The 13,692-nt window shown below is 45.5% G+C and overlaps 1 protein-coding gene across 1 annotated transcript in view; it reads right to left on the bottom strand.

Moving 5' to 3' along the window:
* Window positions 1–847: 847 nt before the first annotated feature.
* SPRING1 (SREBF pathway regulator in golgi 1) overlaps window positions 848–13,692 on the bottom strand; it is a 56,993-nt gene continuing 44,148 nt past the window's right edge. Inside the window, exon 5 of the mRNA XM_082274234.1 lies at window positions 848–995. Coding sequence (XP_082130360.1) covers window positions 912–995 — 84 coding nt within the window. The 3' untranslated portion in view covers window positions 848–911. The remainder of the gene's footprint in view (window positions 996–13,692) is intronic.

Here is a 13,692-nt window from a genome sequence, read left to right as displayed (position 1 = left end):
TCACTATACCAGGAACCAGGCGGGTACCGCTCCAGACATAACCTCCTCCCCATCTAAATGGGGGGGGGGCTGTCGGCCAGGAGGAACGCTGCGACTCTTATGCGACCTTGCGAGACATTTAACTCGCAGGCCAGCCCCCTTCTGGTGGGGCTATGTCGAGGCTGACCTAGCACAGAGCTGAGGTTTGTGTGTGCTCGCTGGCCAGACTGGGGTGACCACTGGATCTAGATAATCCAGCCCATCGCCCAGTCTGGCAATTGATTGTAGATCTCACAGGGAAAAAAAAAAAAAAAACACAGGAGAAAAATTTCTATCTAAAAAGAAAAAAATGCCAGGACCAGAGATCCCAGCAAGGAACTAGGTCCTTACTGCTGATTAGGCAGAAAACAACTGAATACCTATAGCAGAGAGAGGCAGTATACCCCCTGGGACTGCCCATAGGCGTAGTCAGACTTGTTTCTGCCCAATTTCCTACTCCTGTAGGGGGCAGTATACACACCCAATGGTTAAGAAGACCAGGAGCTGTGTCAGTCAATGAACGAAAGAGAAAGTAAAATTAAAAAGTTTGCTTTAAAACGTTAGTCCTTCAATAACTGCCCATTACAACCACACTGCTTGTTCTTTTGTTTGCTGCACTCAGTGCATACCAATTGATATGTAAACATTGTGTATACATCACCATTATATTGTATACTGGCTTAACAATAAAAACTCATAATATCCAATCACAAATGCCACATTTTAGAAGTCTTCTGTGTTCTCTGCTACCATACATTCAATGTCTCCTTCTGCAGAACTACCTGTAATATTCTGGCCCACTCAGTCCTTGAATAAGAAGACTGTTTATCACATGCAGGTAGAATACCAAAAAAAAAAAAAAAAAAAAGCTGTTAATCCTCATTTTTCTTCTTTTAGAGAGGAAGAAGTTCTGGGGGATTTTCCCCATAACAGTATTTTGCAACTGGATTCCTGTAAGTGTTCTCATGTTGGACACTCTGCAAATGAAACAAGCAAATACATTTATGGTTAAAAACAAAAAATACACATACGATGTCAAAATATACCTACGGACATAGTATGACAGCCACAAAGTACTGATCACAGTCTGTAGGATGAAAGTAGTTTACCACGTGATGTTGCTTAAACATAGTACATACATATACTTATGTGAGCTATTTGTCTCCTAGTATATCAGGCTCCCCGGAAGAAGAATTTTGCGAAAGACCTGCTGTATTATTCCCTACACAATATACATTTGCTATACCTCCTTGATGTATTCTGTTGTTTTAAGTTGTACTCAACACTCTTTCTATCTTAAATATGCAGGAGGTGCAGTGTTCTTATGGCAGACAAAAGACAAAAACAAAAACAAGGGAGACGATTTTATAAATTTGTGTTATATATTGGTGATTTTATAACCTTGTGGTAATTCCTAAGGCAATATCAGTGTCTTTTAATTTTAAACTTTTTGGCTTAAATCATTTGCTCCATAAACCGATATGCTTCCTATCAGCACTGTATATCCACAGTATGCAACGCTGTGTTCCAAGAGCGAGACAATGACTTCCCATACCGTTCATAGAATAAAATTAGGTCAGTGCTCAGCCATTCACAGGAAGCTTTGTATTCTACGAATGAATACAGCTTCCTGTGATTGCCTAAAGCAGATGGCATCACAATCTCTACCTCAGCCAATCAGAGGAAGCTTTGTGTTCATTACCAGAATACACAGCTTCCTATGAATGGCCAAGAAGCACTCAGCCTGACTATTTTCTTCCGGGAGTAGGGCAGGAACACAGTACTGTATACTGTACATAGCTGAGGCTACATATACAGTGCACCCAGCAAGCACACCTGTTTGTTTGGGCCAAGCAATTTCCTTCACTAAACTATTTAAAGGGCAGTTTTAGACTTTATGTAAAAGAAAAAGTAACAATAGCGATCTAATGGGGATTCTTAGAGGTAATGAGCTTACAGGGTCGAGTCACTATTTCCTGTACCTTTGCCAGAGGACAGTTATTTCATGCCTGTGAAGTCTAGGGCCAACCTTAGTTAAAAGGTCATAACAATTACAACAAATTCCTGTAGAAAGAGTAGGCAAAGTCCGATACATGGGATTGCTCTCCCTATGACCTGCAGAGCTTGCTGGACAAAACTGAATTTTTGTAAAATCTTACCGTAAAATTCCTTTCTCTGAGTCCTCCGACAGTCGCCGCCCACTCACACAGTCTTCACCAATGGGTATTGACTTCCGCTCCGCAGGAGTAGCTAGGCATAAGACTTGTTAGTCACAAAGGCTTTTAGCATAGACACACCCCTAGGGGCTGTCCCACTAGTCAATACCTCCCTGTACCAGCATTCCCAACTCAGTTTGGTAGCATAGCAGTAAGAGTACACAAGACCCCAAAAGAGGGGCGGGGACTGTCGGAGGACTCAGAGAAAGGAATTTTACAGTAAGATTTTACAAAAATTCAGTTTTCTCTTACGTCCTCCGACAGTCGCCGCCCACTCACACAGTCTTCACCAATGGGATGTCCCAAAGCAGTGTAGACATGAGGGGTGGGAGACGCAACCGCAGAAAAGGCAACGCAGTACCCACATCAGAGAAAGGAACCTTACACACAGTAAGAGAACCATCTGGGCAACAGGAAAGCAAGTAACCCAGGGGTAAAACACCCCAACAGCCAAAGACCCATAAACAAGGGTCCCTATGGCACTGCCGCACTGAGAACTTTACGGCCAAAGGAGGCATCGGCTGATGCCTGAACATCCACTTTATAAAACTTGGAGAAGGTGTGCACGGACGACCAAGTCGCCGCCTTACACACCTGGGCCATGGAAGCCTGATGCCGGAAGGCCCAAGACGTACTCAGAGATCTGGTAGAGTGCGCCTTAACAGGGAAGGGTGGAACCCGTTCCTTCAAGGTATAGGCCTGCACAATGGTCTGTCTGATCCATTTGGCAATGGTCGCTGCAGACGCCGCCATGCCCTTCCGAGGTCCCTCAGGAAGGACAAAGAGGGAATCCGACTTGCGAAAAGATTTAGTGGACGACAGGTAAACCCTGATCGCCCTGACAACATCCAAGGAATGCAAGGCAACCTCCTTAGGATGCTTGGGCTTTGCACAGAGCGAAGGCAAGACAATGTCCTCATTAAGGTGAAAATCAGAGATCATCTTAGGGAGGAAGGACGGGTGAGGTCGCAAGACCACCTTATCCTTGTGAACCACCAAATAGGGAGAGCGGCAGGACAATGCCGCCAGCTCCGACACTCTGCGAACCGAAGTGATCGCCACCAAAAAGGCAACCTTTTTAGACAGCAGAGGCAACGAGATCTCCCTGATGTCTTCAAAGGGAGCACGCTGCAACACGGACAGAACCAAGTTCAAGTCCCACGGAGGTAAGGGCTCCCTCCGAGGAGGGGCCAAATGACGCACACCTTGAACAAAGGTGCGAATTAAGGAATGAGACGCCACAGGGCGCTGAAAAAGAACAGCCAGTGCAGAAACCTGGCCTTTTATCGTGGCCAGCGCCAAACGCTGGTCCACACCAGTCTGAAGGAAAGCCAACACTCTCGACACCGAGTATGATCGAGGGGAGAACCCCCTGGACTCACACCAGGCAAAGTACGCTTTCCAAGTACGGTAATAAATTTTACCAGACAAGGCTTTCCTAGCCTTGATCAGAGTAGGAATAACCTCAGGGGAGAGACCCCTGTCCCTCAGGACCTGGCTTTCAACAGCCAGGCCGTTAAAGCCAGCGACTGTAAAGCAGGATGGAAGATCGGTCCTTGAGACAGAAGGTCTTCCCGAAGTGGCAGGCACCACGGAGGCTCGACTGCCAGATGAACAATGTCCGCGTACCAAGACCGGCGAGGCCAGTCCAGTGCCACCAGAATCACCGCGTGCGGTTCCAGAGGACAACCTGCGAAGGAGCCTGGACAGCAACTGAATAGGAGGAAAGGCATACATCAGACGATACTGATGCCAAGACGCCACTAACGCGTCCGAGGCGTCCGCCCGAGGATCGTGCGTCCTTGCCACGAACCTTTCCACCTTGTTGTTTAGTCGAGACACGAACAGGTCCACATCTGGGGATCCCCACCTCGCGCACAGCATCTGGAAGACATCCGGGTGTAAGGACCATTCCCCCTGGTCCAGGGTCTGGCGGCTCAGATAATCGGCCTGCCAGTTCTCCACCCACGGGATGTGCACTGCCGTTATCGCCGGGACGTGAGTCTCGGCCCAAGACAGAATGTCGGTCACTTCCCAGGCCGCTCGGGCACTCCTGGTGCCCCCTTGGTGGTTGATGTAAGCCACCGCTGTGGCATTGTCCGTCTGTACCCGAACCGGAGGGCCCTGAAGTCGTTCCGACCACTGGAGAAGGCAAAGCTTTATCGCTCTCAATTCCAGGATGTTGATCGGAAGGGAGGATTCCTCCTCCGACCAAGTTCCCTGGGCAGACAGGTTGCCCAGAACACCACCCCAGCTCGACAGACTGGCATCCGTGGTGACCACCGTCCAGTGTAACGGACGAAAAGACTTGCCCCCCGACACCGCCGGGGACTGGAGCCACCACAGAAGATCCCTTCTGGTTCGGCGGCTCAACGAGACCCTCAGATCCAAAGACTGAGGTCGCCCGTCCCACTTGGCAAGAATCTCCGCTTGGAGAGACCGCATGTGAAACTGAGCAAAGGGGATTGCCTTGAAAGCCGAGACCATTAACCCCAGGCACCGCATACAGGTCCTGAGTGACGAGGATCGGTTGTCCCTGAGGGGCCTGACTTCGCCCTGAAGCGTCCGGAGCTTGTCCTCCGGCAGGAAGACCTTTGCTTGAGCAGAGTCCAGAACCATTCCCAGGTAGGGAAGGCGAACCGAAGGGGACAGCGTCGACTTTGGAACGTTGATGGTCCAACCGAACCCAGATACAGCGTGTCTTTGATAGAAGAGATCAGCTCATCCATGAGCGCAAGCTCTTCAGGCGAGCCTGGGGGAGAAGTATCAACCCCTTCAACCTCTGCCTCCCCTTCAGACCGCAAAAGGTCCAGAGATGAGCGAGACCCTGAAAAGGGCACTCCAGCCACATCACCATCTGAATCAGAGGAGATAGATAACCTGGCCCTCTTTTTTGCAGAACGTTCAGCCATCAGCACCTGTATCTGTGACACCAAAGATGCCACTACAGCGGCCAAATCAGACCCCACGGGGGGTGCAGTAGACCCGGGGTCCCCCACCAGGGCTGGGGGGAACTTGCTATCCTGGGAATCCATGCCAAACAAGATTTGGGAAAAAAAGGCACTGGCCTTTTAAAAGCCGCGGCGAGCGCAGCCCACCGCAATACTCACGGTATGCACCGACCCCCACAGGGACAGAAAACCACTGAGTTAGGAAGGATAGCACAGAAAAGCCTGGAGGGAGCACCCGCAGACTGTTGCCACCGATCGCTGTACCAGAGAAGAGGAAGTGAGGTAAAGAAGGCTGAACTTTATAATGCAATAGGCTCAGGGAAAATGGCTGCCCCGCAGAAGTGAATGGAGGCTACAATAAAATGGCCGCCGACATGTGCTCGGATCGACCGATCATGCCACATGCAAAATGGCGTCGATTGGCGCCAAAAGCACCGCACTGCAACCCTGTACAAGGCCCAGGGTGAAGCCACATTAGCCCACAGTAAAAAAATGGCGGACCGCGCGGCGCTCAGCCGTAGCGGTCGCCGCATACACATGTCTGCACTCACAGCACCTAAAGGTGACACAGGAGAGAGAGAGAGAGAGAGAGAGAGAGAGAGAGAGAGGGGTCCCCACCACATAGCAGTGATTAAAAACTTTTACCCCCACAGGGATCAAATCAGGGAGCCCGCATACACAGACATGAGGGGAACACACAGCACATAGACTGACACCCCAGACAGAGGTCCCAACACAGAAAGGTGCTTACCGTACCGGATGGCGTGGGGAGCCTTCACAAACGGAAAACCGCTGTCCTCATATGACAGGGAGTGCAGTAGTCGGGACGCAGGACACTGCAGCACAAAACCGCAGAAGGCGTCCAGTGAGGTAGCCACCTCACAGGCTGCATCCCTGCTGCGAGCAGGGATGGGTCGTTCATAGTGGCAGGGCGAACCATAGCCGAACGCTCGATGGCAGGCTGGGGATCCATCTGACCCTCAGCCCGGGAGACCCAGGGCGGCCAGTCCGATACCCAGTTCCGCATGATGTATCTTCATCCGAAGATCCCTATCTAAAGCTGGAAAACAACAGCTAGTAAAGCAAAGAAAAACAACTTTGAAATAAAATCAAAAAAAGGGTAGAAGGCTGAGACTGTAGCCCCAGCACAGGAAAGCCTGACCACTCCTGAAGCTAGGCAGAATCAAACTGAGTTGGGAATGCTGGTGCAGGGAGGTATTGACTAGTGGGACAGCCCCTAGGGGTGTGTCTATGCTAAAAGCCTTTGTGACTAACAAGTCTTATGCCTAGCTACTCCTGCAGAGCGGAAGTCAATACCCATTGGTGAAGATGGTGTGAGTGGGCGGCGACTGTCGGAGGACGTAAGAGAAAAGGCTTTTTCAAGTCACTAACAAGAATAAATGTTATGATGAACGATTTTTCTACAAATGTTTGAACAAAAATCTAACCTTGTATGGGCAGCTTCAGAGGATTATACAGTTGTGTTCAAAATTATTCAACCCCCACTGAAATTGATTGTTTTGGCCAGTTTGACATTGATTTTGATCATTCAGTCATCCTGCTTACAATTAAATCAAAGAGGCACGTGTAGGTCAGACAAATATAACATAACATTTATAATGAAATAACCACAAATGTCTTTTCTGTGCTCACATCATTATCAGTTTTATTCAACCCCCAAGTGACATTCAATCTTAGTACTTAGTACAACATCCTTTAACAGCTTTTAAAACGTGAAGCATAGCTTGTCTTGCAGCGATCTACGGGTATCTTTGCCCATTCGTCATGGGCAAAAGCCTCCAGTTCAGTCACATTCTTAGGCTTGTGTACTGCAACTGCTTTCTTTAAGTCCCACCAGAGGTTCTCAATCGGATTTAAGTCTGGTGACTATGATGGCCACTCCAAAATTTTCCAGCCTTTAATCTGCAACCATGCTCTAGTGGACTTGGAGGTATGCTTGGGATCATTGTCCTGTTGAAAGGTCCAACGTCTCCCAAGCCTCAGGTTTGTGACGGACTGCATCACATTGTCATCCAATATCTCCTGGTACTGAAGAGAATTCATGGTACCTTGCACACGCTGAAGCTTCCCTGTACCTGCAGAAGCAAAACAGCCCCAAAGCATGATTGACCCCCCGCCATGCTTCACAGTAGGCAAGGTGTTCTTTTCTTCATAGGCCTTGTTCTTCCTCCTCCAAACATAGCGTTGATCCATGGGCCCAAACAGTTCTAATTTTGTTTCATCAGTCCACAGAACACTATCCCAAAACTTCTGTGGTTTGTCCACATGACTTTTAGCATACTGCAGTCGACTCTTCTTATTCTTTGGAGACAGCAAGGGGGTGCGCCTGGGAGTTCTGGCATGGAGGCCTTCATTCCGCAGTGTGCGCCGTATTGTCTGAGCAGAAAATTCAGTACCCACATCTGACAAATCTTTTTTCAGTTCCTCAGCAGTCACACAGGGACTTTTCTCAACTCTACGCTTCAGGTAGCGCACAGCAGTCGAAGTCAGCATCTTCTTTCTGCCACGACCAGGTAGCGTTTCAACAGTGCCCCTTGCCTTGAATTTGTGAATGATGCTTCCTATGGTGTCTCTTGGTATGTTTAACATCTTTGCAATCTTCTTATAGCCATTGCCCTTCCTGTGAAGAGTAATCACCTCTTCTCTTGTCTTCCTGGACCATTCTCTTGACTTCACCATGTTTGTAACCACACCAGTAAATGTCTAGAAGGAGCTGAGTATCACAGTCATTTTAAAGCTGCCTAACTGGTGCTTATTAGGCTTTATTGCTGCTCCCTGACATCCACAGGTGTTTTCAATACCTGATTGAAAACACTTCAATGAACCTCTGTTCTTCAGAGTGGTAGTCTTTAAGGGGTTGAATAATTGTGTCAATGAAGAATTCACAAAAGAAACATTTACTACTGTATTACAAAATCAATTGATGTCATTTTAGTTGCATATGGTTCTTTAAGAAGTCCTTGTAGGATTTCATTCTGAATACAATTACAAATGTACACTAAATTCCCTAAAACCCTTTACAGCATTGGGGGTTGAATAATTTTGAACACCACTGTATATCAAAAGAGTGATTATGACACATTGTTAAAAATTCAAAATGAGCATACCATCATGTAAGCTATAAACAATCAAACAAAAGGTTAGGATACTTTACTATGTCAAACAGTACCATAAATAAACTAGTAGGCACATATGGAACTATTTGTCTGGCACCATTAGGGCCGGTTCATACTTAAATACTAAACCCAGGACCCTGCATTCACTATATCTGGTCTCCCACGGTACACAGAACATTGTAAATGCAAATATTTTAGTAAATATAAACTGCTAAATACAGTGTCCAGCAGAGCACTGGTTAAAGCTTTGAGGAGAAGTTTTTTCTCCCCTATATAAAAAGAAATAAACAAATTAGTGCACAAAGCAGCAGTAGGTTTCTTCAGCGCAGGGATGGTGGTACCCTCTACCTACCTCCAATGAAACATGCACACAGGCTAATGAGCTGAGATCTAATATTTAACCACTATAGCAATAAATTATTAGGCACATACACCTGTCACATGTGCAAAGTAAATACCACAATTGAATGTACAACTGAGCATCAATAAAAGTTTGTTAAAAGTCCATATGGAAAATAAATGATCATAAAAAGTCCATATGCTAAATAAATAACTGGTAAACAACTTCACGCATGACAGCAGGATGAATGAGTATATCGTGATTTTAGAAAGGGTCACCAACAATCTCCACCACCACTGTGTTGGGACAGAAGAAATGGGCACTCACCAAATCTCCATGCCTATCCACTATCATGGACTAGACTCACCCAGCATAACACCAGCAGGTTCAAATCAATGGATCCTCCTTAATACTCCTCAGCTGTGGGTTACCTCTAATGGATATCCTCCACTGGTGGCAATCCCCTCATGTGAGCAAGAAAAAAAAAGGGGGCCGCCAATAGCGTAATAACCAAAAAAGTATTGCACTCACTTGTAATAGTACATATAAAAGCATAAAAGTGTCACACAGGCAGGGTGAACAGTCTCCAATAGTCCGGTGCTAGCTCCACGCTGAACTCCTGGGCTGTGTCTCCTCTGTGTGTGATTGCGATGTGGACGCCGTATAGCCACGCCCCAACGCGTTTCGTTACTTCCTGACTTCACCGGGGGCGTGACTATACGGCACGACTTACCACTTAAGTACTGAGCCGCCACCCGCCCTACACTAACGAGTGGAGGCGGATCAGCACACCGGGTGCATAGCTGCTGGGCCATCAATCGTTGCTGCTGACCTAATGGATAAATATATCCACCTGTATCATTAACCCTCCAAATGCCAGTCCAGACTACGAACATGACACCATTACATGGTATTCCTCACCGAACCCCCTCTAGTGGTAAATACTGGTACTTCCTTCCAGCACATAAATATGTATAATATACACATCTACACTGGGTGTACAGATGGAATTTTACCCAACCATGCCGTTAAGCAATGAATGGCCATCTCCACCAGATACCCTCTAGTGGTTCAAAAAAGACAATGCCTACAGCAAAACTATAAGCAAGCACAACTGTATTATCAGCACGAAAAAATCTCATGCTACTGCCCCATTTGTTGCTACACCAATAGGACAGGTCCATAATTTAAATGCTCCAATAAGACAATGTAGATTATATGTCAACAGATGATGGCATCATATTAGGCTCAAAATGAAGCAAATCTTAGTGCTTAAAGATATAGGTTTTTTATAAAAAGCTAAGGATAGCAAAAATACCTGCGAGCCAGAAGCAGTGTCCCTGTACAATTTGTTCTCAATATCCCATTTACAATTTGTTAAAATCCAATACTGTAATGGACATAGGATAATACATAAAATATATGAAATCTATTATGGACACAGCACAAAGCGTGAAGTTGTTTACCAGTTATTTATTTAGTATCTGTTGGCTTGCCATTCAAACCTAATGGCACTGTAATGCCCTAGCATGTGCACAGTTCACTGCTGGTCATCATGGTATTATGCACATTACCAAAAGGTGGGTAGATTGAATTAAAGGAGTCAGCATTATGCATTTTATGATAAATGCATTATGATAAAAAGCCTTCTGTGTGTAGCAGCCCCCCTAATACGTACCTGAGCCCATCTCAATGCAGCTATGTCCACGAGTCCCTCAGCCCTCCTTAGACTCTTCCTCCTTTTTGGCAGAGACAGCAGCGGCACCATTGGGCCCGCTGCTATCAAACTCAGTTACCCAATCAGGAGAGGGGACGGGGCCAAACAGCAGCTCTATGTCTAAATGGACACAGAGCTGCAGCTCGGTTCGGGTGCCACCACAGCAAGCTGCTTGCTGTGGGGGCACTTTACAGGAAGGAGGGGCCAGAAGCAGCGAAGAAGGACCAGAGAAGAAGAGGATCTGGGACTTTACAATCAATCACTTTAACCCTTCCAGTCTAGGCAAACATCTAAACTCTGATCCTGCCTTTACTACCTAGTAAAACAATGACCCAAAACAAGCAAGCAGCCAATAAAGTCTAAAAAGTCTCAACTTTAAAAGATAAGTTCACCTTTCGTAAAATATTACATGCAACACCCATATTCTGGGTGTAACATGTAACGAACAGACGGGCCCCCACACCTCCACGATCTGACAGCTTGTGCGGATCTTCTCCAACTGTCCAATTTTTAAAAAAACTGGCCAAACAGGGCTCCGCCCGCCCTTGTCACTCATTCACAGTGTCCTGTGAATGAAAAGCTACAAGATCCGGCAGCCTTTGCGGCTGTTGGCTTGTAGTTTTCAATGAACTTGCACGGTGCTGTGGAGTGTCGTGGTAGTTCATTCTCTCTTCCTGACAGTTTGTATCCGTTAGCCCGTACAGACTGTACAGGTATACAAATACACTGGCAGATCTGCTGAAAAACTGCACGGCACCAGTGATCAGCTGATCGCTGATGCATTGCTTTGCAGGCTCCAGAAAAAATAAAAAATAAATGCACATTTTGTTCACCTGCAAAAAAATGTACATGTATTGTTTTTTTCTAAAAAGTGATCTTATCCTTTAATTTAATCCCATCTGCTTATTCCAAGTCTGTGGCAGAGTAGGTTGCGCAGTCAGGATCAGGATGAGGGCCTCAGACCTTGCATTTTTTAAAATATCTATGCAATGGCAGATCCTAAATATCTATGCCCACAAGAGTAATATAAGTTAAATCATCTGTTCCCCATCGGCCACAAACAGTAGAATTGAATATATCAATTCCGATGCCTATAGATTTATCCCAGATTAGTGAATCAGTGCAGCTTCACTTAGGTCTGAATATACAAATAAACTCCATACAGCGCTTTTGGTCTTTATATTTAGGTCTATGTGCAATAAACCAAAAATAAAATATAATTAATGTACACTTTGTGACTTCCCTGTAGCGGGTGGTCATATAAATTTGGTGAGTTCTCTGTCTTCGTTAAAGGCATAGTGCCCGTATTTTTCTACGGATCTTGCATGAGAGCACTTTTTATGCAATTTAATGTATGGACACTATTAAGGGCATAGAGCAGGCATGTCCAACCTGTGGCCCGAGGGCCGCATGTGGCCCAGAACCGCAGGCAATGCGGCCCACTGCCCCCTGACAATTTTTATTTTGCTGGGGAGGAAGGAAGTCGGGTCGGGGGCACGGCCACAGCAGCTTCCAACTAACGGTAGGCAGAGGCTAGCTCGGAAGGTGGGGGGGGGTTGCATGTGCAGTGTTTGACTCCTACCCCCATGACCACTTCAAATAACTGAAGTGGTCATGGTGGTTAGAGTGTTCCTTTATTATCTCTCAGAAGAAGTAAACCTCTGTATACTGATTCCATTTCATCTGATCATCCTCTAGTTTTGTTAAATTAGTGCAGGGGGCGTGGCGGCATTTTATTACTTGTATACCTTAACTATAGTATATATTTTATATGCGGCCAGAGAAAATTTCTCTACACTCAATGTGGCAAGACAAAAATGTTGGACACCCGTGGCATATAGATTGAACCTGTTGGATACACTTGCACAAGTGCAGTTTTGTAGAATTTTAACACATGGATACTTTATTGAATATTATATTTGTTTTAATTTTCATTTAATGCACATAGACCTGACTATATAGACCAATAGCGCTGTATAGTTTATTTGCATACGCGTCAAGAACTTACATTGCATTTTGAATACAGGTGCTTTGGTGAATCTGTTTGTAAGTCCAAGCACAGTGAACGTTAGAAGAGTGCAGGTCTGAAGGTTTTACTTTGGGTATGGAAAGCTTTTGTAGTAGCAGTGCAGTAGAAAATAACAGATTTGTTTTTCAAATAAAATATACATTCCCATCAGTAGTTTTTTTTTTTTCTATGCTTCAAATACACGGAGGACATATCGTGCTAAAGTGTATGCTAGAGAAATCTTCAGAATAATAGGACATTGCCTCTAATCAGACCCTAAAATAATCACATTATCTAACCCTTAATTGAGGGTGGCTGCCACTAATTGCAAGCATTTGGCAAAAAATGTATACATAGAATCAATCATGTCAGATTTCTCATTCAGTTGCCATCTGTGTAGTTCCAAGCTTGGACAATAATGCATACAGGTTTCAGCTGTATCGTCTGCACGCTGCAGAGGACATTCACATTCCCAATCATCATCATATAGGTTTATAATTAAAAGAAGCATCTTGGTTTGACATTGAAGAACAAAATGTCAAGTAATTTTGTTGATTATTTATGATAGTGAAGAAAAGATGAATACAGACAGACAATCTGGTCCTCTCATTACCGCGTTGTGCTCAGATAGTGGGGAGATTGCTTAACAGGAACCAAACCGTACAAGTAGGTTGACCAGAGACACAAAGGGCCCAGATTGTTTGTTGCTGAATAATCAGATCCATCCACATATGTTTACAATAAATGATAGCTATACCTTTGTAAACTTAGAATTCAATGCTTTTAAAAAAAAGGGTAGAATTACAGGTTTCCTGGCACTTTTAATAATATTGAAGAACAAAAAGAGAAGGGCGCACCGACCTTGTGCATTGCCACCTAAAACATTAAAATCCAAAAAAGCATACATTGTACAAATGCATGATAATAGCACACATGTAAGGAAAATGGAACCAATCGCCTCCAGGACTGCCAGGATACTTCTATGGTACTGGATGATGTGATGGTGTCCGCATATGCCTGGCTGACGTGTTTCAAGGGAGAACCCTCTTCTTCAGAGCCAAATGTACTACTTGAGTAATACTTTTGGCTCTCAAGAAGAGTGCTCTCCCTCGAAACACATCAGCTAGGCATAAGCGGACACTATCACATCATCCAGCACCATAGGAGTATCCTGGCAGTTCTGGAGGTGATTGGTTCCATTTTCCTTACATGTGGGCTATTATCATGCATTTGTGAGTACAATGTATGCTTTTTTTGGATTTTAATAAATGTTTTAAGTGGTAATGCACGAGGTCCGTGCACCCT

This window comes from Pelophylax lessonae, assembly GCF_965119305.1.
Source record: "Pelophylax lessonae genome assembly, chromosome: 1".
Taxonomy (NCBI): Eukaryota; Metazoa; Chordata; class Amphibia; order Anura; family Ranidae; genus Pelophylax; species Pelophylax lessonae.
The sequence above is the reverse complement of the archived record's forward strand: the minus strand, read 5'-3'. Positions and strand labels throughout refer to the sequence as shown.